The sequence below is a fragment of the Cavia porcellus genome, unplaced genomic scaffold (assembly GCF_034190915.1).
Source record: "Cavia porcellus strain 051 isolate PalLab524CR breed Dunkin Hartley unplaced genomic scaffold, mCavPor4.1 scaffold_19, whole genome shotgun sequence".
NCBI lineage: Eukaryota > Metazoa > Chordata > Mammalia > Rodentia > Caviidae > Cavia > Cavia porcellus.
In genome coordinates this window covers 34,911,168-34,938,972 of record NW_026947502.1, presented here as the reverse complement: position 1 = coordinate 34,938,972, position 27,805 = coordinate 34,911,168, and the positions used below count along the sequence as shown (strand labels likewise).

The window sequence follows — 27,805 nt, the reverse complement described above, 5'->3', positions numbered from 1 at the left end:
TATGATTTTTTACAGAGTATTTGTGGAGCTCAAATTAGTTTTCTAAATTATATTTTTATGTGACTTAAATTAGACGAGGACAAAATGAGCTTTTAGATATTTCTTGCAGTTCTTTTGTGAGCACCTACTTCTGTCCTGTCTTCCTAGCACCTATGTTAGATGAAAATTTTGAACAGAAGCATGTAACCTATTACTCAAAGTAATAATTGTCTGTGCATAGCCTCATTCCACCTTTGGAATTTACTATCCGTGTGGGAAAGAATTGTGTTTTTTCTTCCTTTCAGCCTAAGAAAGCAAAAGTGATCTCTGTTACACTTCCCTGATGTTAGGCTATGAATTTCTTTGAATGATAAATAGCTTCATTGAACTTTCATTTCCTATTCAATTTCCTTATAAGTTACAGGAAGAACAGTGAAGAGAAAAAAGACTTTTATATACAAAAATAATAACTGTGCACTGTGAAAGCATGCAGTTTTGAGACAGAAGCATCCATCTTAGGACATACCTCAGTTCCACTGCCTGGTGATTGGTGTCCCTGCAGAACTATATACTGTCTTGGTTGAACCTGAGGCTATTCCTTTCTTTTGCCATGATGATAGCCTCTAAATAGAAGTTATGTGTGTATACATAGGAAGATGGATAAATATGAAACATATCTTCTAGCATTTGTAACAATGAAGAATTAGAGGGAAAGGTGCTCAACAAAATGTTATATGACAGTAACCAAAATGCTCACAGTGGTCATAGCTTGGTAGAAGAATTATGTAGAACTGTATGTTCTTCCTTTTGTCAAAATAGTTTTTTTTTTTGCAGCTTTTGAAGATTTTATCCATATTTATTGAAAATATTTTACTGCTATTAAGGACATCAGTTTTTAAAATTTATTTCTAGCCTTTTTTCTATTTTGCTTTTCTATTATTTGCTTTTCTAAATAAAAAAAAAAGGAAGTCTTTGAACTAGGTGCAGTGGCACATGGCTATAATTCAAGAGGTCAGCAGTGTAGCTCAATGATAAAGCACCCAAGCTCTAACCCTAACCAATCTACATTTTCTGCACTGGATCTCTAGTTTCTGAAACACAGTCATGCACTACATAATGACATTTCAGTCAACAGTGGACCATATATGTGACGATGATGGCCCCTGAGATTATATCACTTAGTGACACTTCAGCTGTATTGGTTCTTGAAAGTATCCTCTGATGTTAACACAATGAGAAGATCACAAAATGCATTCTCACAACATGACCTTGTTAGCAGGCAACATGAGTATTTTTGTTTTAAAAGTAGGTGCCTCTGTGTGTGTGTGTGTGTGTGTGTGTGTGTGTGTGTGTGTGTGTGTGTGCTGGGGACCAAACCCAGGGCTTCCAGCTTGCTAGACAAGCGTTCTACCACTGGGCTAAATCCCCAGCCCCAGTTTGTGCCTCCTGTGATCATGCTATTGCTGCTGAAATAGTTCCCCACTCCACTGCTTAGTTTTGGGTGAGCCTAGCTTTGCAGTTTTTCCTGCAAGAAATTACCTTGCCTAGGGCAGAGAAATTGTCATGCTGCCTCAAAGCATATAGAGCACTTAGGTTTCATTTTCTCTTTTTGATGGGGTCCGCTGGTCATTTGTACTTACCGAGCATCCATGTGCTGAATTCTCTGAGAATAAATGCCTCTTTGTGTGACTCTTTTAACCTTCGTAACAATCTGTAAAATGAAGATAGTAGTACTTTCCCCCCTGCAGGCTTCATTATTTTTATTTTTCAGTTTTGTTTCTCCTCTTTTTCTTTTTGAAAACTATCTGTACATGTTTTGATTTATTTTTAAGAATTTATATTTTAAAAAAGCCTAGGTGTATATGTGACTAAACAGCATGTCTGACAGCTTCAGAGCCAGTCCACACTGGTAAGCTTTTTGAAAGCCATTCTGATGTGTCACAGGTAGAGAAGAAAATAACAGTGCTTTGGAAGAGAGAGCTTAGTGATGAACAGAGCAGGTAGAGAGCCTCAGTGCAGATGCTATGGCAGGGATGAGCCCTGGCAGTGACGTATGCAAAGGTGCTGGTCTCCACAGCAGAAGTGGCCCTGTGCACTGAGGCAGCCTCCCCACCTGACTGCAGCTGCAGGGGTAGGACTCCAGCTTAGTGGGCACAGGGTGGGGACTGGATGCAAAGGACACTTTTCAGAAGGTGTGCACACCCACAAAGGGAATGCACTGTGTGACAAGCTGTACACAGTTTAATAAAAGTACTCCCAGCTGCCTGTCACACTTTGGCAGTAGATCAGGCCACCCCAAAAGCTGACAAACAGACCTCAGTGTGATTGGGACAAGCCTTAGAGAGCAAAGCTATCAGAGCAGTAGCATTAACTGAACATCTCTAGATATAAATACATGTTAATTGCTGATTTCAAGTATATAAGCTAAACTTAGGGCCCACACCCCAAGGTTGGACATAGTCATTTTCCTACACAGCACTGAAATGCAACAAGCCCTGGATTGTGCTTCACCAAGTACGGTTATAGTACAGAGAAGGAAATTAGGTCCCAGATTCTAAAATCTGTACTTACTGCTATAAATAAATTTTAGGGTATTTCTTGAGTTAAACTGAAGAAAAACTCCAAGCACCTCCCACTTCCTGCCCCATCATTAAGTGCAGCTGGCTTCCAGGGCTTCTCAGGACTGGATGTTGATTGAATTGAGTATTCGAGAAATAGCATCAGATTTGGAAGCTTTTGAAAGTTAGGAAGCTGCCACTGAGCTCCAGGTTCTGCTTGTCGGCCCAAGTCTCTTGGCACAGGGAGTTTTCTTTCCTGAACAGGTGGAAGTTACTACTGGTTTGCTACCAGAAGAAGGAAGTCGAGACGTGGGGGAGTGGTAGACTGTCCCTGCAAAGGCGGGACTGTTGGCTGCAGTACTGGGCATGATGGTAGTGTTTAGCTTGCGCACTTTGCCAGATGAGCTGGGAGCCACAACTTGGCACTTGCTGGGTGTCCAGGGAGCACTGTCATATGGCATCTCTGTCTCTGTCTGCTTCTTGTTCCTCAGTTGCCTTTCCTGCCTGGCTTTCTCTTTCTCTAGTCCCTGTGTCTCTTATTGTCTATCACATACTCCCTGAATTTCTGCCCATCCACCAAAAATGCCATCGATTGCTCCTATTGTCACATTTCAATTTGTGTCTTCAACTCTGCTTCCAGTTTAGGTAGTATTTTCTAGAGTTTTGCTTTTCCTTTTCTTTTAGAAGATCTGCTCCCTGGTTTGTAAATCAACTTGGACCTGAAACTTTTCTCTCAAATTCTAAGAAAAGTGTCCAGTTCTTTTCCTACTTTTGGACACCTTCAAAGAGCTCCTTGTGAACTTGAAGATAGTTATTTAACTACACAATTTCAACATCGTGCAACTGCAGCAGGCTTTCTGTGTGGTCCTCAGCATAGTAGGGAGCGAAATCTTGTCTCTGCTCCTGGCTATAAAAACAGCCAGTACTGAGCCAGCTCCACTTGAATTGCCTCAGTTACTTTCCTCAAGTTTTGCATTTTCAAATTCTTCCATTTGATCTACTTCTATTGTAGTGCTGTCCTGACTTTGGCGTTTCACCGGGTTTGACTCATGGCATCAGCTTCTGTCTCTTCCTCAGCGTTTGCCGCCTGTCTCAGAGCTCTTGGAGCTCCTCACACACTGCTTCATTTTGTGATTTTCTCATTTCCAGCTGCCGTAGCAGCTTTTGTAGTGTTGTAATAGTCTCTAAAGACAAACAAAAGGTATCTTCATCCTCACACATCCTCTTTTTCAAAGCTGGTACCTGGAGTGTGATCTAATTCCTTCACACATAGTATGATTCGTCTCTTCAAGTTGAGAAACTCCTCACGCCTAGATGCCTTTTTGCCCTCAGAGCTGCCAGTTGTTGTCTGAACCGGTTTAACACAGCTAAGCTGGGCACACAGGTGCTGTCAGTGTCATATTGGGGTGTGCAAAGAACTTCGAAGTTCTGAGCTTGTTCTTGAAGTAGCTTGAGTTTCTGTTTCCTGTCCTTTTTCTGTTTTCATCTTAATTCCGCCTGGGTACGCAAGTCCTTCTAATGGAAGAATAGTTGTTTCTCTTTCTTCCTGAAGTAGCTCGATGTGTAACACCCTGCACAGGTGTTCATCATGTTTTGGCAGATGGATATGCTTTTGATAAATTTTTTGTTTAGGCTCAGTCCTCAGCAAGCATCAGATCCGGGAGATCTTCAATATGTTTCTTTAAGACTCGGTTCTCTGTAAGTGCTGGTCCTCTGGAATCCCAATTGATTCCCGTATTTCCTGAAGGTGTTGTAGAGCTTTCAGGAGACATCCTATGAACTCCTCTGCCAGCACTCACTTCTTCTCATAGCCACTGCCCCTGCCCAGCTGGGAGGGGAGACCCCCAGCTCCTCACGTAGGTCCCAGTACAGCCACCACCGCGGACACTGACTGTCCCTCTCCACGCTGCTGCTGGTTACATCTCTGTACTGAAAGAATTTAGTTTTAATTTCAACTTCAAAAGCTGGCACTTCCATTTTAAAGATTATAATCTGACATTCGCAGAGTGCCATATATTTTATTTTTGTCTTTCAAACCAGTCTCTCAGTGTCCTACTTTTTACATAAAAATATAACATTACACATTCTATTTTGAGTTGGCATTTCTAAACAGAAATTTTCTTTCTAGGTAGAATGGGGCTTCTCGAGCCTACACAGAGCAGGGTTTCTCACCAGGCACTACATGTAGTAAATGAACACAGGCAGGGAAGGTGTCTGTGGACAAATCGTTCCACTTAGAAGGTAGTTAGTTCAGCTCAGCTGGCATCTTTTTCCCCTGGGCAGTTCATGCTTCATTACCAAGGCTTGAATCATGAAACTGGGACACGTGGGAGACACACAATCAATAATTATAAAATAATCATAATAATGACTGCTATTTATTGAGTACTTATTATGTGCCTGGAGCTATGTTAAATGTTTACATGTATTATCTCATTTATCTTCAAAACAACCCTGTAAGATAGGTACCACTATTATCCCCAGTTTTAAAATGTAAAATGACATGTCAATTTTGAAAGTATTGTAGCACATTTTAGAAAGTTATGAAATACAGACAGACAAAAACTAGATGTAAAACACTATCTTCTACCGTTTAGAGAATATTCACATTAAAAATATATTACATGAACTTTTAGAATTTATAAAACCTATTTATTTCTCACCAAGTTTTATTTTTAAAACTGTGTAAAAACCTACAAAACAATTTCTTACTTAGAAAATATGTAGCCTACACCCAGAGTAAAATTTGGACCCTTTTGTTCTGTTTGCATTCCTGTTTTAGCAGTGTTAAGCATTCCTAAATCTTGGATGAGTCCAGCTGAGTATCAGGCAGGTTGTATAAAGGGAAGTGGGAAAAAATAAGTATATTAAAGCATTCCAAAAAAAATTGTTATTTTGGCATGTAAGTTGGCTATTGCTACTGAAAATCACAAAATATCAGCTGCACAATTAGCTTTAACTAGTATAAACTACAAGAATTTATTCTTTTTCTAAAATTTTTTTCTGACAAGGTTTCACTATGTAGTTCAGGTTGGCCTTGGGCTCACTGGGTAGCCCAGGGTGGCCTTGAACTTTAACTTCAACTGCCTTTAGCCTGCCAAGTGCTGGGATTATAGACGTGTGACCACACCTGGCTAAGAATTTATTCTCAAGCACACATTTTGGGGTTATCTGGAGTGGTTCTTAGGCTGCGAGTCTGCAGGTTGGCTGGGGTGGCATATTTTGGGACCCAGGTTAATGGTAATAGCATGGTACGTTTTTCTGATGTAGATGGCAGAAGCAGAATGGGGCAAGCCAGATGCACAAATACAAGTTCACTAATAGCCCACGGGACAAACAAGTTAGGTGTCAGGAGTACAGATAAGGGATGAAGAAGTACCTACCATGAGTATCCTTAGCTTTAAGGCCGAAGTAAAGGTACAGATTTATTATACTACTATAGACAAATGGAAATTTGGACTAATAATAATCTATCATGCCTACTCCCAAGTATATTATTTACTCATGTATTCATCCATCTACCTTATAAATATATTATATACACACATATATATAATTATATATGTGTGTATATAATATACAGAAAGTAGCATATATATAATGTACACATGCATAATCACATATAGATACACATAAAAGATATAGCTGTATAGAAATTTTTCCATGAGATATGAAAATAGGGTGGCATATGAAAGCTAGGTGACCAGTTAAGTCTCATAGACTTGGCATAAATTAAGAATGTTTTAGTGACTGATATACTTAAGAAAAATATATAAAGAATAAGTATAAAATTATTACAGGGCAAAGTGGAAATCCCTTTTATTCATGTTGGTAGGCTTTCCACTGCTATGACAAAAAAATCAAAGAAAATCTACTTAAAAGAAGGAAAAGCGGGGCTGGGGATTAGCTCAGCGGCATAAGCACCTGCCTTGCAAGCAGGCAGTCGTGAGTTCGATCCCTGGTACTGATAAAAATGAAAAAGACAAAAAAAAAAAAAAAAAAAAAAAAAAAAAGGAGGAAAAGTTTCTTTGGCCCCCTGTTTCAGAAGTTGATGTCTATCATCCCTTGGCTGTGCTAGTGAGGAGGCACATCATGGCAGAGAGTGAGCAGTGGAACAGAGCTACTGACCTCAGGGCAACTGGGCGCCAAGAGAGAAAATGGAAGGGGCTGGGCTCCCAGTATCTCCTTCAAGGGCACTTCCCTGGTATCCCATCTGGCTTCTTCCCATCTGGCTCCGCCCCTTAAAGGTTGCACCATCTCTCAACAGTGTCACAGACTGGCAACCCTGCTTTTCACACACAAGGGAGCAGGAAGATATGAAAAAGTCCCGCAATTCCATGTGCCTAGAGAACTTGTGAGGCGGGGCTGGGTGAGAAGTGCCTTACTTCTCATGGCTAGGTTTCAGGAATCAGCAGACATCAAATTGGTCAGTTACTTCAGATGAATGATTTTTTTTGTGGTGTATTGAGATGGAAGCATTAATTATTTTTGTCTGTGACTATGAGCTAGTTTCTCCTGTCTCCTTGAACTCTTAAATTCTATAATCCTTTGACTTTTACTAAGACTTACAGTTGAAGCAGAATGAGCAAAATGTTTCTCACAGGTGGTTAGGTAGAGAGAAAGGAACAAAATTTATATGTCAGGAATCAAACCAGTGTCCTCCAGATGAATGTTCTTGATCTGCATAATATTGTTGTTCTTGTGCCTTTTAAATTTTTTTTCTAATTTAAGACTCTAGAAGCTAGTTATGCTTTTCTACCCAAGGGTCTTGCCTTTGATCCATCTGTTCTACTCATTTACATTGCATAGTCCTGGAAGACATTTGAGATTTTGATCCCTACTCTAAGTGTTAGGGCCCTGTTAACTGCTGATGGGAACATAGAAAGCACTGAAAAAAAAATGAGGGGAAAACAGAGGTAGGCGAGCACTGAATCGTGAAAGTCAGGATTCAGTGGCAAACTACAGAAGTACAGATTTAGCTGTGATTCAGAAGGCTGAAATCAAGCTTATTAAAATCTCTCTTTTTTTTTTTTTACAACTTGACTAGATTTCAGATTCTGCCAAGAGTAGAAACAATGTCCTTTCTGTGTTCTGAAACTTTATCTCGCAGAAAGATTACAGTGCTATACTCACAGGTGTAAAGAAAAAATTTAAACTCTTCAATTTCAAAGGAAAGAGCGAGGAGATCCTAGAATCAGGAAGAAAAACAGAACAAAGAATTGAAAGCCTTTAATTCTAGCCTTTCCTTTTCAAATAATAATAAGGTTTTTGTCTGAAATAACCTAGCTAAAACAGTTGTTTTGCACACTTACCACGTTTCTGGTAGCAGTGAGAAAGCTATGTGCAAATATATTTGAGAAATACTCCTCTTTTTCATAAGCTGCTTTCTGTGGATCGACTGTTTCCCCTAATGTGTTTTCTTCTGTGCACCCCTTCTGTAGAAACGACCTGTTGATGGTCTGTCGCCAGCTGAACATGGAAGAGTCCGTGGTTGAGATCATGAACCAGTTGGGTGCAGATGAAAACGGGAAGATTTCCTTTCAGGATTTTACAAGGTGTCGCATGCGGCTAGTTCAAGAAATTAGGAAGGAAGAAGTAGACCTCTCCGTGAAGTCAGACAACTGCTGTAAAAAGAAGCTGAGGGACCGAATTGCTTCCTGGCCCACGAGCAGTGACAACAGTCTGGGTAGGTACAACTAGGAGGTAGGGTGACAGCACCCATTAACTCCACTGTGTGATCACAAACAAGACTGTGCTCCCCAGGCTCCTGCCCAGTTATTCTGGGGCCACCCTCTTGGCCACACACACACACACACACACACACACACACACACACACGCACGCACATGCGCGCACACACACACACACACACAAGCACACACGTGCCTTGAGAGGACGCTCAGTGTTTTCCCCAGTTCTGTTCAACAGTTCTTGGGTTTCCGTGCATAATAGTGATAATGCTGAGTCACACAGCCTGGGAGAGAGGGCCAATGGATAGGGAAGGGGGTAACTGCATCAGCAGGGCCTTCACAGCTCAGGGCTGAGGCTATTTATTTACTTATTTTGTTTATTTATTTTTGGTACTGGGGATTGAACTCATGACCTCCTGCTTGTCAGGCAGGCATTTATACCACTGAAAGTAAATCCTCAGTCCAGAGCTGAAGTTTTTAAAAGCCATTTGTTTTTTATTTAACGCTGGAAATTTTTTCTATATAGTTTTCTTGCTTGCATATTACTATTTCTTTTAGGTACAAGATAAGCAGTAGGAAAGAGTTTTTAACAATGTTGTGGGCTGGGGATTTAACTCAGTGGCATAAGTGCCTGCCTGGCAAGCACGAGGTCCTAAGTTTGATCCCCAGTACCACAAAAAAAAAAAAAAAACAAACAAAAAACAAAAAACAATGTTGCTCGTTACAGAAATTGGGTGATGGGACTTCTTACATTTATTTTTGAGTAATTATATAATATAATAATACTATAATAATATGTACTATAGTATATAATATGTACTATATACTATATATAATATATATATTAGCATGCTTGAACTTGTACATACATGGTGAAAAGAAAAGAGGCACCTTAAAAAGTAGCCTAAACAAAGAATCAGAGAAAAGCATCTGAATTTTCTACCTATATACTGCAGGGTCCCTTCCACTTTGAAATTGTCTCCTGGATCTCTTTTAATGTTTCTCTCTCTGCTGAGAAAATCTAATAACAAGAAGGTGAAGCTCCATGTTAATTGTCCATAATTTATTTTGTCTTTATATGTACTAATTAGCATAGATAATTATGTAGTGCCTCACAGCACACACACACCAATAAGCAATGCTCGTGACACAGGATTACTTTGCGGCACTACTACTGGATAACTGGAACATCCACGTATACTGTGGACTCTGGACCCTACTACCTTAATGGATTCTACTTTAGCGACCATTGAAATGTCTGGTAATGTGGGAAATGCATATGCTTTCAGTACAATACATAGAAATATTTAATTTGAAAAAGCTTTTCTTCTGAGTATTAAGGTAGTATATGTTCATTCTAGAAAAAATTTAAAGAAAAGGATAATACAAGAAAATAACAATCATCTTAATCTCACCACGCAGTGTAGTAACGCAGCTTACGTTCGATATGGCTACTCCTTTTTTCTCTCCCTGCCTGCCCATCCTGGCTCTTATCTTGTTCTTTCTCCTCTCTTTGCACAAACATACCTGCACCAGATTTCCTTTCGTCTCCTAATTTTTACTCTTTTTAATGCTGAATATTGAACTTTGAGCTTTGTATATGATAAACATGTGCTGTACCTCTGAGCCTCACCCCCAGGCCTTTTTTTAAACTACTTTTTCCACATGCTTTCTACATGGCTTTGTATCTTGCAATTTTTCCTTTTATTCTCTTCATGCTTTTATATTATACTTAAAAGCATGATTTGTGATGATTACGTGACATGAATAGATACTCACTAAATATCTATTAAATACAAGAATGAGTGGAATTCTTTCTGCCAGCTGGTTTTTCTAATTTTCTGCCAAGAATTTGGGTTTCTTATACAAGTACACAAGTGTGCATAGATATGTATATATATTTGAAAAGTTAAGTAAACTGTGGAGCGTCCCAGCAGCTAAATACCATGAAGTTATTGAAATAATGTAAAATGTGTATCAAATTTGAACATGGAAGAAATACTTTTGTGAGAAAACTATATTGTTTAACTGTCAAAGTATATATTAGAGGTTTGTACATATTTTGAAAGGTTTGTACATGTATTTGAAAGAATACTAATTGATTTAATCATCATGTGAAGTTGATTCAACCAGAAAAACCTTGAAAAACAATTCTCTTTCATCCTTTTTTTATACACTTGAGAAAAAAGAGGTAGCTGAGAAGGAGAAATGTTGACAGCTTTGTAATTTTTATTTTAAAGAGAATAAAACCAGACAAAATGAAACAGAATAAAGCCAATCAAAATAAAGCAGTGTAAGTGACACATGACTTCATAAAACAAGATAATGGGAAATCAATGATGGTTACCACAATGCCTCTTTTTGTGTTCAAAATAGCTGCCCATACCTTCAGACACAGTAAAAAAAAAAAACAAAACAGAATAGAACCAATAAAAACAAAACAATGAATGCAATACAGGACTTCAGAACAAGATAATAGTAAATCCAAAATGGCTACTGTAGTATATCTTGTTGTATTTGAAATAGCTGCCCATGCCATCTGATACAATAAAATTAAACGACAAACAGAATAAAACCCAATCAAACAAAACACTGAAAATGATACAGGACTTCAAAACAAGATAATAGGGAGATAGCAGTGGCCACCACCTTCAGAAGGAGATCCCCATACATGCTGCCCTGATTATCATTATCCTCTGAATAGGTGATCAGAGTAATGGCTTGAGGCCTGCAAAGTCAGTGAAACACTAAGCAGTACAAGCATTATGTCGTATTTTACCACAATAGTTATCATCTCAGCCTTTGTGGGGGTCAGTTGGTCGCTTATGGGGAGAAAGGGAGGCCCTTTGGCTCTTCTTGTCTCTCAGCCTGCACGCCGGAAGGCGCTGGCATCTGGGTCTCCCCTCAGCGGCCTGCACGTGGCACTGGCTCAGAGGGAGGGCTTGGCTTCTTGTTCCCCTCCCCCAGAGCCTGTGAATGGTACCTACTCAAGGGAAAGGGCTGGCATTTGGTTCTCCCCACAGCAGCCACTCATAGCAACTCTGGGAATTTTGAAACCTCTGACCATTTTGTCCTGGTAGGTAAGGCTTCAGCATGTGATTATCTGAATATGAATCCTGGTTCTGTCACTTCTTGCAGCCTTGACACTAGAAAAATTGCTTAATTTCCCTGAGTGACTGTTTCACTAAGTGTAAATTGGGGGCAGTTACTGTTATTTGGAGGAATAGATGAGTTAATATGCATTTGCAAGAATATAAAGCAGTGCCTGGTGTGTAATGAATGTTAAATATGTTTATTAATCTGCTTTGAATTTCTCTAATGAAATTCCCTAGGCTTGGTAACTTTATTAAGCAAATAGGTTTATAATTCCACAGGTTCAAAGACCTACATCACATAAGGGCCTTCTTTCCAAGAGAGTGCCTGAGAGACCCAGGCCATTACATGGAGAAAGACAAGGGAGCATATGTGTGTCTGTTCTGATTTTGCTCCTTCTTACAAAGTCACTAGGATTCAACTTTGGGGACCCCACCCTGATGATCTCATGTAATCATAATCAACTCTCCCAAATCCCATCTCTAAATATTATTGTTTTCACTCTTTTGATACCTCACAATAGGAATTAAATAGTGACACATAAAACCTTGGGGAGTGCATTCAAACAATATTCAATTGATAATACCATGTTTAATTATTACTGTTATTACTTCCACCCAGTTTTAACTCCTGTAAGTTGTCAGATTGAATTGGAAAACAACCTCCTTCTCAGTCTAACAGGAACTAGTACATGTTAAAATCGACAACAGTTAAAATTTGTGTGTCGTTTTGTCCCTCTGTTTTCTGTGTCATCAGCATTTTCCTCTGTCTGTGTTTAGATAAATTCCAGTATCTCCCCTTTGGAGTGGAAAGAAGCCCTCTCCCAGCTCCAGCCCTCCTCACTACTGCTCCACGTCTCTGCTTCTCTTTACTGCAAAACTTTTTGAAGATTTTGTCTGTATGGAGCGCTTATCTGCCCTGCCGTCTTATTCTTCCACCAGCCCACTGCGATCTCCTTCAGCTCTCCCCATCCCACTAGTCTTGCTCTTCATTGTTTCCTTTTCTGTCCCTGTCTAGCTCTTCAGTGTACATTCTCTCCGTGAGTGTGCTGCAGCCCTGCTGGTCTTCGGTGTGCATTCTCTCACATGTCTCCGTGCTTTTATGTATGTGGTACAAGGCCAGGACTCCCAAATGCATGTGTGTCAGCTGCTGCCCTTTTCATGAGCTCCAGAAGAACTGACACATAATCCTGGTATGTCTAGACCTTCCAATTTTGATACAATCAAGAAGTACTTGATTTTCTTTCTCATTCTTTCTCCCAGGCCCATTCCTCTCCCAGATACCTCCATCTAGGAAATATTTGCATCTAGGAATTACCTCTCTCCACGTGTTTGCTCATGCTGTCTCTTTTGCCAAAGCACATTGCAAATCTGTCCACATTATTTTCTTGCCACCATCCTTATTCAAATTACTATCATATCTTCTAATAGAATAACCTGCAACTGGCCTTTCTGATTCTTCCTTTGATCCGAGATTTCATTCTCTACCTTGCAGTGTGAGTGATGTTTTAAAATTGTAAAAGTATATTTTGGTCATTCTTGTGTATAAGATTCTCTGTTGCTTCCATAACATCTTGTTTTTTCTTTCTTTCTTTAGCTTTGTTTTTGGTCTTTTTGAGACAAGGTCTTGCTATGCAGCTCAGGCTGGTCTTGAACTCACTTTGTAGCCCAGGCTGGACTTGAACTTAGAACTATCCTCCTGCCTCAGCCTCCCATGTACTGCGATTACACACGTGTGCCACCATGTCCTTTTCCCCAGCTCTTTCCTTTGGACTGCACCATCTTCTTTGCAGCCTGTTGAATAAATAGTTAGATTTTTCATGTTATTAACATTTCAAATATTGGCTCTCTTCAGGAAGACCTTCCCTAACTAAAGTAACCTTCCCTCATTCATGCTTTCACATCCCCTCATTGCTGCACACCATTTACCTTTATCTGACATTATATTGTGTACCTACTTGAACACTGATGGAGCTTCCCCCCAAATTCCAAAGTTCCACCAAAGAACTTGTGGCCTCAGCTTTTTGTGACTGCAATTCTCCAGCACTTAGAATAGTGCCTGGCACATGGGAGATTCTCAATGCATATTTGTTGGCTAAATAAACAATGTTCTGTGTTTATACTCTTTGAGGGGTACACAGAAGTGCAAAGCACAGTTTCAGATGCTAAGAAGCTTACAATGTAATTGCATAAGCATGTGACAAATTATATAGCAATACAGTTTTTTTCTTTTCTTTTCTTTTTTTTTTTTTTTTTTTTTTTTTTTTTTTGGTCTTTTTCATTTTTATCGGTACTGGGGATCGAACTCTCGACTGCACACTTGCAAGGCAGGCGCTTATGCCACTGAGCTAAATCCCCAGCCTCAGTTTTTTTCTTTTTTATGCTGGGACTAGAACCCAGGGCTTTGTATATAGTAAACAAGTGTTCTATCACTGAGCTACAACCCAACCCTAGTAACAAGTTGCAAAATACAGTTAATGAAATTTAAGGTGCTGTTGACTGGTATAAAAAATATAGTCTATAATAAGCACCGAGAAAAACTAAACATAAGTTTCAAGAGAAGGTGAGGTGAGGCTACAAGATGGAGAGAAGGAAAATACTGGACTGTTGTGAGAAAACCATAGAAAACTTTCATTTAACAGTTAACTGTCAGGAGAAAAAAAAAACTTTATCATCAGCTGTGACATTTCACAGCACATCCACAGCAGGGAGGAGAGCTGGCAGGAGAACAAGACCTGCCAGAGCATTACATGCACAACTTGGAAGAGGAATTGCTGTGGATTCATTTTTCCCAAGTGTTTACTACAGAAAGTGATTTTAAGAGATGGTCATAAATATTATGTGAAGAAAGAATTTCTTTATCATATAATTTGAAAACATTGGGTTAGAGTAGATGAGTAGTTTTCATTACTGCGAGATATCTCAGAGCCTTTAATATGCTAATACTTCTTTTGAATCTCTGGGACAAGAAAAAAATATATATATAATACAGTATTTTCTAAACTTAATTGATGTTTTTCTTAGGCTTTGAATTTTCTGCCCAAATATATTTTGGGGGAAAAATTAAATTACCTGGACAACTAGATCATAGTAGATTTTTATATTAATTTAAAGTTGTTCTAGAATACAAATTTTTAAAATCTTTTTGTTCATCAGACACTGGCTCTATGATTTAATAGTCATAGCAATAACAACATTAAGTGGTTAAAATTACTAATATTTACTATGTTCAAGAGGCTTTAGATCCCAGCTTCGTGACTGGGCTGTCATGAGACTTAGGCTAGGTTACTGATTATTGTGAGCTTTAGTTTTCTTAGTACTAATTCAAAGTACTAATACAGACACTGTAGGTTAATTGGAAGGATTTAGTGAGTTCTTACTTGTAGAGGTCTTGTGAAGTGCCTGCTTATAGAAGGCTTTCAATAAATAAGTCATAATGATTATCATTAATACTTTAGAACAGGATCCTCCTTTTACACCGGAGGAAACTGAGGCTCTAAGCCATAGAGCTAGAGGGGTAGAGAACCCTAAGAAGTCACCTGGTAAAGAGGTGGTTTTTGAGTCTCTGGCACCAGAACTTAAAAGTGTTTGTTTTGATGACCAAAACTTAAACTATAAAGAACATTGCTATCCAAAGGGCACTCCCAGAAATTACAGACACATGGTCCTCAGAGACTGGAGGAGACACTTGCGGGCCATTCCTGTTAGTTTAACCGCATCTCTACTTCAGTAAGGTGACTCAGACATGGTACTGAAAAGCGTATGAGGTTTTCCTTACGCTGCCTGATTTCCCAATGGAAAACAAATCATCTAGATTCATTGTAATTATTTGAGAATTACATTTTGAAAACTGCTTTTTTTTAGTGATTAAGAAAGACTGAATTTTTAAAAAATGCTAGCATTAGATATTTATGTATGTTAGCAATTCTAACAAAGCCTTTATTTTAACATACTTTTTTTTTTTTGAGACAGGATCTCCCAGTCTTCAAGGCTGGCCTTGAACTCATTATGTGGCCCCCGCTGGCCTTGAACTCAATGATCCTCCTGCCTCAGCCTCTCAAGTGCTGGAATTACAAGTGCGTGCCACCATGTCTGGCTGAACGTACTCTTAAATAAATAGGTTTTAAAAATTCTAACTAAACTGTAAATCTTACATATGATTGCCATGCCCATGTGTTGAAAGTGTGAATTTTGTGAAAGAGGTAATGCTTAGGAGGTCCCCAGGAGAGCTGACCCAGCCTTTCCCATTTACTCAGTGAAGTCGTCCTGTCTCTGTGCTTTTCAGACCTTTGGGGAACTTGTTTTTCTCACTCTGTGTCAAGTCTCAGAGAGCCCAAGGACTTATTTGGATCAAAACCCCAGGGTTTTAAAACATTGTTTAACAGAGCAAACATTACAACCCGCTAATTAGTGCAACTAAATTAATTTATGCTAAGATTGGAACACTGTGCACCTAGTTTCCAATAACCTGTGTCTTCAAAGCCCTGTGCTGGTTTTTCCTGATGTCAGGTCCCCCCAGGACGTGTTAAGTCTTCCTCGCTCTTTTGCTAATGCCCAGTGGTCCTCCTGGAGCACTTGAAGTACTGCAGTTTCTTGGGAAATCTAAAAGCAAAACTTTTTCCCTAAATAGGTTGAAGTTAGATCAAAGAATGTATGATTTAGACAGGAAAGATTCTAAACTTCACAACCTAAGGGAGGAAATGTAAGGAAATACTGTGATTCCTTGTTTAATTAGGAAAAAAATACCGTACCCCCCATCATGATTTTGGTTTGGTATCTAAAAAACCAAAACTAAAACCACAGTCACTTAAGACGCACAAAACTCATCTAATCTTGACTCATCCTAGTCTTCCAGAATGAATGTTACTCTTAGCATTGTTTACTAGGATTTCTTTTTCTGTGTGCATAAATATTTTCCATAATGTTTAAAATTGGTCAAATTCAGACAAGAAGGTATTTTTCAGCCCAGCTGGATTGACTCTTAATATATAGAATTTTGGTTGCTCAATTAAGTATGAGAAATGGTTTTAAGTCCTCTTTGGGCTCTGGGTGAGCAATTAATAATTAATACAGCCTTTTAAGTAAATTCACTCATGAGGCTGATGCATTGTTAACAACACTCCCCAGCTAACATCAAAGCAAGCTGAAACCCCAATAGTTTTTTAGGCCCAATTGAATGTTTTAGGAAGACTGAAGGATTTGTTTTGTTGTTTTGTTTTATATATTGCATGTCTGATGGCATAAGGTGAACCATGTATTTTATTTATTCTGTTCTTCCATTAGGAGTTAGAATGGGCTTCTGAAGTCTCTAGGTAATGGGACCTACTTTACATTTTTGAATTGAATACTGAGAATGCTGTCAAGTCCCTGTCTTTACAGTAACTGTCCTTTGGATTTACCTTGGGTAGATTTGGTCAGTTCTTCGATTGACATAGTCTGGGCTTCCTGCCCTTGAGCAGGCCCTAATCCATCAATTATTGATTATTCTGTTTAGGCTTACTAGGTTGGCATGTTCGAGATCTGGGTCCTCCCTTATTCTCTTAGTTACTAGAAACTGCCTTTGTAGATCTCTCTCTCTCTCTCTCTCTCTCTCTCTCTCTCTCTCTCTCTCTCTGTCTGTCTCCCTCCCTCCTTTCCCCCCCTTAATTTCTCCCTCCTTCTCTCCACTCACCTCTACTCTGTCTCAACAGGTAGTATCATGTATGATAGGCAAGTGCTCTATCTCTGAGGTTAACCCCCTTCCCCAGCCCTGCTCTCTTCTGTCTACTATTTAATAAATTCTGCTATCTATCCTTAAACACTTTTGGATACCAAGACTCCTTATCATTCAGTGGGCTCGCCCTACGTTATCCCATTTTGTTTCCCGTCACTTCCCCACATGGACCCTTAGCCTCAGTGATGCTGTCCTTCCAACTGACCATTACACACCCTCCTCAAACCTGCTTCTGGAGTGTTGTAACCTTTAGCAGCCCCAGGCTTATGTTTATTGTGTTCTATAAACACAGAAAAAGGAGTGATTTCTCTCCTTTAAGCAGAAAGGAATGATTTCACTCCTTCCATGCTTTTTTAGTTAGAAGCCCATGATGATAGCACATGCCTGAGATCCCAGCACTCTGAGAGACTGAGGCAGGAGAATCACATGTTTGAGCTCCTGGGAAACTTGGTGACCTAATAAGACCTTGTTTCAAAAAATAAAAAAAGGACTGGAGATATAGTTAATGCAAAGGCCTGGGTTCAATCCCAGCACTGTCCAAAAAAGGAGTATGTAAGTGTGTTAGTACTTTTGGTGACAAGTGACCAACACCTATGTCTGATGCTTTGAAGAAAAGTAAAGAGGGAGGCATAGAGGAAGGGAACGGTGGTGGGATGGATGGATGAATGTGCATTTGACTGCATTGGGGTTTGGGCAGTTGGCCCCCACACATCTGGGTTCAGAGTGTCAGATGCCATCCACCAGTCTTTTTCCCTCGAGGCCTCAGCTCCCTCCTCCAGAATTGGCTTTATTCCCAGGTCTTTGTTGTAACTCTTAGCAGCCCCAGGCTTATGTTCATTCTGTTGTGGAAACACAGGAAAAGGAGTGACTTCTCTCCTGTAAGCAGCACCACAGAAGTCTTGGAAATGGCTCTCACTACCTCTTCTTGGGCTCCATGCCTGTCCTGAAACCAGTTACTCCAGCCAGAAGAATGCTGTGATTTGATTGGCCAGACTGGATCGCATTGTCAACATGTAAAACTGAGGTGGGGCAGCATTGCCTCTATCCGTATCATATAGCTGAAAAGTTGAGAAAAAGTGTGGGGAGCCAGCGTGCTTTCACTGCAAAAGGGGGACTGGATCCTGGGCAGGCAGAGTAACACAAGTCTGCTGTGTGGTTCTGCGGTGTAAATGTTGCCTTGTTCCTTCCTTGGTATGTGTGTTCCTACAATCCTCAAAAGGTTTTAAAGATTTTAGATAATATTAATGGTATTATATGTTCTTAGCGACTAAGAGAGTTTTGTGTGCCTTGTCACACAACTGAATTATTTTTTAAATTTTGTTAGTACCTGTTTGCAATTCATGCAGTTTACAGTCATCTTGGGGACTAGTTACATGAACATATTACAGCTTGTTGTTTTTTCTAATCTCCCCATCACCTTTGTTGTGCTTGTTGATAGTATTTGTCTTAGTTCTTGTTATGGCATGTAATATCTTGTTGATTGGAGTTACTAGGATTATGTGTGGGGCACATATTCATTCTTCTCATTTTCCCTTCCCCTCCTCTTGCTGTTCCCTTGTCCACTTGCCTGAGATCTCTCCTCTTGTACCTTTCTATCTAGCTTTTATCATTTTCTTTGTTTGTACTTTGCTGCACTCAAATGAGAAAGAGCAACACAATTCATAATAGCTAAATCCTGGAAGCAGCCTGTCTACCCATCAAGGATGACTGGATAAAGGAAATGTGGTATCTCTGTATAATGGACTACTACTGAGCTACAAAGAATGATAAGTTTGAGGAAAATGGATGCGCCTGGAAAATATGTTGCCTGAAATAAATCAGATACACGGACTTGGGTTTTTTTAATGAATGGGTAGACATTTTATGTGTTTATGTGCTTTGTTATCCCCTGTGCACATATCTCTCATTGTAATTATGAATTTTAGTGTGTGTTATAATTATCCACTTGCATGTTTATCTCCTGTATTGGATTATACATTTTGGGCAGATAGCACAGAGCCTGACATTCCCTGAGTGAGTATTCAATCAGTGAATACGTCACTAAACACAACTTTTTGATACTACAGTACCTTGTCTCAGGTACAGCACCTATTTGGTGAGTTGTCAGCTTTCAACCTGTTTCTCTGTGGGACAGCTAAGACTTGTATTTGGATCTGGGCAGTTTTTACAAGGAAAATAAGCCGTATTGTGGTATTGTTAATGTAATGTTAATATTAATTGTTTCATTCAAATCTATTTTTATGATAAGGTTATAAATGAAATAAAAACACCAGAATGTCTGGGCGTGCCTGAAATCAAAGTTACTGAAAAGACTGAGGTCAGAGGGCTGTGTGTTCAAGGTCAGCCAAGGTGATTTAGCAAGATTGTGTCTCAAATAGCTAATAAATATGTGAAAAAGATGCTCAGCACCTTTAGCCATTAGAGAAATGAAAATCAAAGTAAGACACCAAAGAACAAAACAAAACAAACAAAACAGGATGAGGAAATAAGGAAACATACCAGATAGTGATAAAGTGATAAAAGTTCATTTGAAAGTATTATTTGTTATTAAATTCAATGTGCTGTGCTTTATACTGAGTTGCGCTAACATCTGGGGAGCACATAGCAGTGGTTGAGGGTGGAGAGCTGTGAAAGCCCCATTACAAACACAGTCCATTTCTTTATATGTCAATTTAACTGATTACTTGGAGGAAAATTCGTGTGAGTTGGTAATTTTTTTTAAGATTTGTATTAAAGTGCTCTTTATACATGGAGTAGATTTGAAAATTCAAATGACTCATCAAGGTAAAGCATGATATTTCAAAGAATTTGTTGGCTTCAAAGTGATTCAGTCTACACCGCACCCCCCTTACTTCTTGATTCTCCTCCCCGCCTGTGGTGTACAGCGGTAGGAATGGTTGGGGAACACTGCTGAAGAATCCCTTTACAGCATAAACCTTAAATCTTACTTCTCTTCTAGTTTTGTTTGGCCTCCTTATGGCTCTTGATGTTTGAACTGACAGTGCTTTGGTACTAAGCAAGGACTCACAAAAGTGTCTGCATCAAGGAATAAAGAGGAGCTGAGGCTGCCCAAACATTGTTAAGATACCAGCAGAGGCATTTTGTGGAGTGGCTGCTGGAGCAGCTTTTATGTTTAAAACACACGCACATACCCCACACCACACCAGAGACAAAGAGATAAACTCAGCATGTATCATGAAGCAGTCCTGCAGTGAAAATGTATTGCCACATGAAAATCTTGCTTATATAAGACTTAATCTTACATAAGGCCTGCTGGTATGTGACAACTCTTGCTTTCAAATCATAAGCATGATTAAGGACACAATAGGAAAATGTCCTTCATATATTTCATAGATTTAGTAGCTGACAGATTAACAACATCCATTAAAAAAACATTTTTTCCAACCAAGGGAAAATGTGGAACATTAAAATAGAAAACTCGTTTAGATTTAGCATGAGAAGTCATGTCTTATTTGAGACCAAGAGATTTTCCGAAGAAAGAAATGAAATAGGAAACTGTAAGACACTTCTCCCTACCTTACCAAGCCATGTTCTCCTTGGTCATTTAAGATGTTGTAGGTTCTTAGATAATCAAACTCACTAAAATGTAAATACAAAAGATGTAGTGTAACCACAGATAATAGATGACTCTGACATTCCCTAAATCAGTGACAATAATCAGTGTACGTTACTTAGCTATCTGAATGCAGTTTTTATTTCGGGTATTTTTGAACTATTTAGTTGCCTTTAATTGACTTTTCTTGTCAATTTTAAATTTTGTGCTTACAATGTCCAGTTGTATTTATGACATATTCTATATTGTTTCTTCATTCTGCATTCACTGCAGACAAAAGGAAGAACTAAAGAACAAATACAAGAAAAAAATCGATACATTTCTTTTCTAAACTTATAAACAGGCAGGTAAAAGATCACTAGATTCTCAGGAATTTTTGATCTACTATGAGTTTTAGATGTTTTGTAGATTACTGTTTATGTTGTTCAGTATGTTGTTTGGGAGTGATCTAAATTCTTTTAAAATGATGTCTCAAGTAATACAAACTGGTTGTACCTTTTACAAGCTCATTCCATCCTTTGTCAGTATGTTTCACAATGTCTAGTGTTGCTACTTCTGGGTCTATTATTTTAGCTGTTTCCGCCTGGCATTAATTGCTTCATTTCAGGCAGCATAAATCAGAAAGTTCATGGAGACCCAGGTGTGCTTATCTCAGGTGGGAATCCTGCTATGAAGGACGCTCAGTAATTACCTGTGCTGATGATATCTTTTGAACTACACACAACAAAAGCGTTCATCTGTTTTCCCTCTCCAGCATGATTTAACTGAAACAATTCATTAACTGTCACTGTTTTGATGGGAGGTTGAGGCCATTCCAATTTCAGTGGCAGCGGTACAATTTGGCATGATTTTGATATTTTTCATGGAATAAAAATGATTTCTTGGCTGCGATAAAGGCTGTCTGCTCACAGAAAGTTTAGCTTGGCCAGACTATTCCATTGTTCATTGTTCACTCTGCAGAATCTGTCACTCAGTATTATAATCACAAAAGCCTCAGGAAGGCTTTATTTTGCTTCCTGTTTTATCTCTTACAAGACTACTATGAATTCACTGGAGAACATAAATGGAAATACATTATAACTGACTGTTAAGTCAGTTCAATTTATATAGTTGTTTTGGAAGAATTTTGTATGGTTTCCAGTTGATCCATTTAAGTTTATATCTACAGGAAAAACGTTTTGCTTCCAGTTTAAACATAATTTAACCTGATTCCTTGCATATTTATTTAACTCTCATTTTATGAATTTGTCTAATCCAGTTCTAGATAAATTTTAACACACGAAATTTACCATGTCATATTTCTTTTTTGGTACTTACAATGTTTCCTTTGATGTATCTGACTTAAGATTTAGAGTACTTTGATAAAATTTTGCTCTTGAATTACATGATTATAATCCACAGAATCTGTTAAGTATCATCTAGTTTCACTTACCATAGTACAGACTCAGAGGACAAAGTAGTATTTCTCAGGTCACAGGGTTAGTTGGCGACATGTCTGGGACTAAACTGGAACTCTCCTGGCTCTGGGTTTAATTGTCATTCTATTAATTTACTTCTGTGTTCTTTCCACCTTTTTCTTCTGATGTGTGTACAAAATCTTAGAAATTGAGTGGTTAAGATGATTTGTTTTTATTTTTAAAAATTTCCATGTAGAGATTTAGCTATGAAAATGCCACCCTGGACTCCTAAAGAATAAACATAGTTCTCAACTTCACCAGATTAGTTGCCTTAGGACCAAAACCTGAAGCATTCAAAATACTTATTTATTTACTTATTTACTTTTGGCACTTTACCCTTTTGCTCTTTTCTTTTTTACTTAGTCTGTATTTTACTTTGCCTTAGTCGGTTTGTGCTGCTATAAAACAGATCATAGATTTGGTAGCTTATAAGCAACAAGACATTCATTTCTCACAGTCCTGGAGGCTGGGAGTCCAAGGGCTGGGTGTCAGTAGATTTAGTGTCCTGTGAAGGCCATTTACAGAAGGCATTTTCTTGCTGAGTCCTTACATGATAGGAAAGACTAGCTAGTTCTCTGGAGTTTCTTATAAAAGGAAACTCATCCCATTCATGAGAGCTTCTCTTGTGACCTAGTCACCGCCCCCCACCAAATCTCCATCTCACAGGAGCATTGCCTTCTGGATAAATCACTGGTTAATGTATGAATTTTGATGGGACACAAGCAGTTAGATCATAGCATGTGTCGAAGGATTTTTCATATAATGGTATCACATTTTGATAAGAGTAATTAGATACAGCATCAGAGGGACACAAACACTAACATTTTCATCCTACAATGAATGTATCAAGAAAGTTCTCAGTTGTCAGCCATCTGTAAACATGCTGCTGGGTGCTCCTGGCTCTTGAGCTGTAGTCTTCCTGTAAAAACTAAGTCTTATGTGAATATTGAGGTTATTGTGTGATAGGCACTTAGGTCTACAAGGCCACTGCCCTCAGATACCTGGGGTCTTCTCAATAGGTAAAGGTGATCGCTGACGGTTCTTCCCAGTTTGTTGTGTGGAAAATATAGGCCCTGGGGCACAGAACTGCAGCTCAGAAACAAGGCTCTCAAATGCTCAGTGAGGACAAAGAGATGACATAATTTAATAAAGTTGAGCAGAACGAGGCTGCCGCAAACGGGGTCACATGCCTAATGTAAAGGGGCGGCTGCTGCTCCCCTCCATCCAGACATGGCTGTGTGGGAATGGGAGCCACGTGTTTCTAGACTGTGACTGGAAGTGTACGTGTGTGTCTTTATGTGTGTGTGTTCATGCCAAAAAACATCTTTACCTTTGTAAAATATGGGCATTCTAAAAGTTCAGTGCTGGTAACTGAATCTTTTATAACTGATTTTTAATTAAGACAGAGCCAATAGAATGTGCCAGGGGATCAGATAGAGTCCATAGTTCTGAAGCTTCTGCCACAAGAAAGACTTAAGCCAGCACAGTAAGAGATGGCTTTTCCCCCTCCTGAGGCTTCATGACTTGCTTTTGGAATCAAATGAGTCAGACTGTTTCATTTTATGTTCTTGAATGCTGGAAACTGATGAGATCTGCTGAGTGTCCACAGATACTCTCTTCTCCAATGCCTGATCATCTACTTTTATTCCATTTCTGTGTTAATCTCATTTTAATAAAACCTTTTGTGGACACTGTCACCTTGTTCTGTTTGAGGTAGTAAAGAAGAAGAGATGTGCACCCTTGGGCCACCGTGTCAGCAAGACTGACATCGCTGCCTCTTCATGGCCTATGACTGGTTTGCAGGGACATTGAGAGGAAAATCCTGAAGGAGATGGGGAATCATAGAAGGGTGATGAGGCTGTGCTCCTCCATTCTTGTGGAGTCCCCAGCCAACCCCAGTGCCAGCCTAGGAGGCCAGAAGCTTGTTTTTTTTTTCTTTCTTTCTTTTTTAAAGAGTTGTCTGTTTTCTTCTATTTTTGGTGTTAGCTAAGGTTATATCCAAACATCTAAGTTCTTTGGTTTGTTTCAAAGAAATGCTGTTGTCCTCATTTTAAGAGCCAAATATCAGAAAATGTATTTAACTTCAACATTCATTTATTCTATGTTCTCATAAAATGATGAGATTGTTTCACCTGAACTGGCTTTAGTGTAGCGAAAGAACAAGGGGGAATCCTGGACAGAGGTAGGGAAGGGTGCGCTGTGGAAGAAGGCTGAGGAAGGGCAGACATACAGGGCTTATGGAGAGCTTTTTCTGCTCACTTTTGCCTAAAAAGTTCCTATTTATATTGTGTGAGCTAGATCAGTATTTCCTAAACTGGACCCATTAGACTACCATTATTTTAAGAGTAAACTAAGCTTAGAGCTAGGTTCTGTGACCCAAAGGGACAAACAACCAGAGGGCCAGACATCTGAGGAACTTCTCTGAAATGAATTATAGAGACTGAAACAAGTAGGAAATATAACTAAATGGAAACAGAATTCTCAGGGAAAACACTCAAAATATTTCCAATTATTCTGAAAAACAGAAGAAAATACCATATTCACATAAACAAAGAGGATAAAAGGATCTTATTTATTTTCATTTTTTAAAAACTGTACAAAAAATATAACATGATAAACTCAATAGAAAGAGAATATAGATAGTATCTTCCAGAAAGAACAAAAGAATAAAAAGCCAGAACATCAGAAAGAGTATATAAGAAAAATTACTGGTCCTTATACTTATATTCCCTGCATTCTGGGAAGCTGAGGCAGGAGGATCACAGATTCAAGCCCAGACTGGGCAGCTCAGTGATTTAGTGAGACCCTGTCTCAAAATTTTAAAGAAGGAGGGTCTGGAGATGCAGCTCAGTGCAGAGGCCTTGGGTTCAGTTCTCAGTACTAAAAAAAAAAAAAATAAACATTTATAGGGCTGGTGCCAGATCTACCACTCAAATAATAGGCATTTTAAAAAGTCCAAACAAAACAGAAAAATTATCAGCAAAATGATCCATAAAATTTTCCTCCACAATGAAAGCCATGTTTTTTGATAGAGTGTAATTGTTAAGGATTCTGGCATAAAGATGAAAGTTGACCCACATCAAGATGCATATTATGAAATTTCCTAACAGTGGAGATGAAGAAGATTCTTCATAGAAGGAAACAGCACAGGACCAGTGCAGAAGATTTAGAATCAGACTGGTTCCAATTCACACCGGCAAGAGCAACATATCAATAGTTCTCTACCTAGAGTTCCTTACAACATTATTAATGAATGTAAGAATACAATGTAAAAGTGTTCATGTATGTAGAGCATTAAAATATTTACTTTCTATAACCTCATTTCTCAAAAAACGTTTTGACTATCAAATGAGTGTTAAGTTAGAAAGAAATACTACAGTACAAAAGAGAATTGAAAAAAGTGGAAACAAAGCTTTTGTAAATAAGGAGGGAAAGGGTTTGAAAGGAGCTGAGGGGAATAGGAAAAAAGAAGCAACATACACCACATACAGGCACAAATTCCCTATGATGAACGTTACTGTTACCTGTATAATGTACCAATTAAAAAGGACAGAATGGAAACAGGTCAGAGATGATTAATGGTTAGAATGAGTACAGACTAGAACAAGTCAGAATTTCCAGCAGAAATTCTTGGAACTGAATATGATAGAAGATCTGTGCATCTTAAAGTTTGAGAGGAGGTTTATATAAGTGGCTAAGATGAACTCAATAGAAAAATAAAAATGAAAATACAAAAAAAAGAATCCTAGAGGAAAACAAAAATGTCCAAGAAAAGAAGAATGAGCATGGCCCAAATGTGAATTTATATAGCCATAATTTAATAACAAATACTTACTTCCCTATCAAGTAACATGTAGATATTGCTGTGGGGAAAATAATTCCCACTCTGTTAGATGTCAGTGCACCAAGTTCCTGGCCTCACAACCAGGTCTAGAACCAAAGGAAAGTTTGATTAGAAGTAAGGAGAAAGCCAGGCCACCAGTTGACTCTGTCAAGAGTATTTCTGTAACAGAAACACAGCATGGAGATGTCTTGTCACCAGTTCAGAATGGGGAGGTTCACTTGGGATTCAGGCAGCCTGAAGAAGACGCAGAGCGCAGACTGTGTTAGACATCTATGTTCTCAGGTGCTGGGCAGCCTGAGGCATCCGCATGGCAGTCCTCGGCCACTTGAGTGTCCCGCGAGCCCTCACAGCAGCAGCCATGAGCCAGTGGCGACCTTGGTGACCTCTGCATTATTCACAGCAACCAGCATGGACCTTAGTGTATGTGTTACTGACTCTGAGAGCGATGCGGTGTGCCTGCACTGAAATCTTACTGGCTTCTCCTTGTCCTCCTCCAGATCGCCTCCAGCCAGATTCCTATGGGTCCCATCTCCTGTGCTGACTCCCTGAAAGGCCTCATCCTTTTCCGGCTGCCTATTAATTTCTCTCTAACTTAGCTGTCTATAGTAATATTAGGACCTACCCTCCAGCTGGAAGTGTTTTGAAAGCTGCAATAAATCTAAATTGAGCTCCCCCTTGAACACATTGAATATCTAGCAAAATAGTATTTTCTAACCTTTAAGTGATTGAGAAAACCTGAAACATCATTAAGGTTATTGGCTGAACCTAATAAAATTAAACTTTGGATTATGTGACCTTGTGAATCATGGGACAGAAGGGACATCCTCAGGTGAGGAAAATAATAAAATGTACTTTTTTTCCAAAAACATACTGTTACAGGGTTATGTGTTCTTGTAAGACTAAGCAGAAACATAGCATCCCATATAGTACTTTCAGAGTATTCCAAGGGAAACTGCTTTTGAGACAAAAGAGTATAGCAGTTCTAAAAGATTATCTGAAGATAATTTTCCAGAGAATATGGTCAATTCAGTGTGTATAAATTTTAACTTTTTAAGGAGACTACACACAAAATTAACATACAAAATGAATCTACCAAGATTTTATTTATTGTAATAATCAGATTCAGAATATAGTATAATTACATTTAATTTACTATGTTCCGAAGGCAAATATAAGCTGGAAAAATAAAACCAAAAGGACCAAACAGATTTGGAAAAAGAACCAAATGAACATCTAGCAATGAACAATATAATTGAAATAAAAATCCAATGAAAATTGACAAATCAGAGGTGAAGAGAGAATTAGTGAACCAGAAGAGGAGCCAGCGGAAATTATTTAGAAACCACAGAGGAAGAAAGAGATGTAAAATATGACAGTCGAGAGAGTCGAACCAAGAGCATTTAACATAAAATTAGGTTTCCAGTAGAAAAGAAAAATATGGAGCAAAAGCTCCGGCTTCTCCTACATTCCTTGAGCCAGCTCATTAGTATAAGAAAGATTCGATTGAGTTTCAAAGATGCTGAAGGTCTCAGGAACTCTGCCAGAAACAAGGAAAACATATTTTTTTAATGTACCATAAAAGCGTTACTAATTTCCAACTGGTGAAGGTGTAAAGAGCAGGCAGTGCCCTGCTGAGTTATTCAGGTACTTACTCATACCAGGGAGAAATCATGGATGTATCAGATCACAAGAGAAAAACCATTCACTTGAGCTTATCAAACATGCCAGGTACAACTTCCTCACCTGAGACACATACAAGGAGAAGTGCTCCAAACCTGACACAGCTGCACCACCAGCCCAGCCGCCTGGTCATCTGCCTCAGCCTTGCCTACACCCGGGGCTTCAGCTTAGTGCAGTTTTCCCACACTGATGCAAGCATGTCCGCCTTCAAGCTGGTA

The 27,805-nt window shown here is 38.9% G+C and overlaps 1 protein-coding gene and 1 pseudogene across 2 annotated transcripts in view; one reads left to right on the top strand and one right to left on the bottom strand.

The window, feature by feature from the left end:
- The window catches only part of Mcc (MCC regulator of WNT signaling pathway), a 406,401-nt gene that overhangs the window by 81,934 nt on the left and 296,662 nt on the right, over positions 1–27,805 (top strand). For both annotated transcript variants that reach the window (XM_003473179.5, XM_063230937.1), the window contains exon 2: positions 7,979–8,223. In XM_003473179.5, coding sequence (XP_003473227.3) covers positions 7,979–8,223 — 245 coding nt within the window. The remainder of the gene's footprint in view (positions 1–7,978; positions 8,224–27,805) is intronic.
- On the bottom strand, positions 2,700–4,514 carry LOC106028382 (protein regulator of cytokinesis 1-like; annotated as a pseudogene).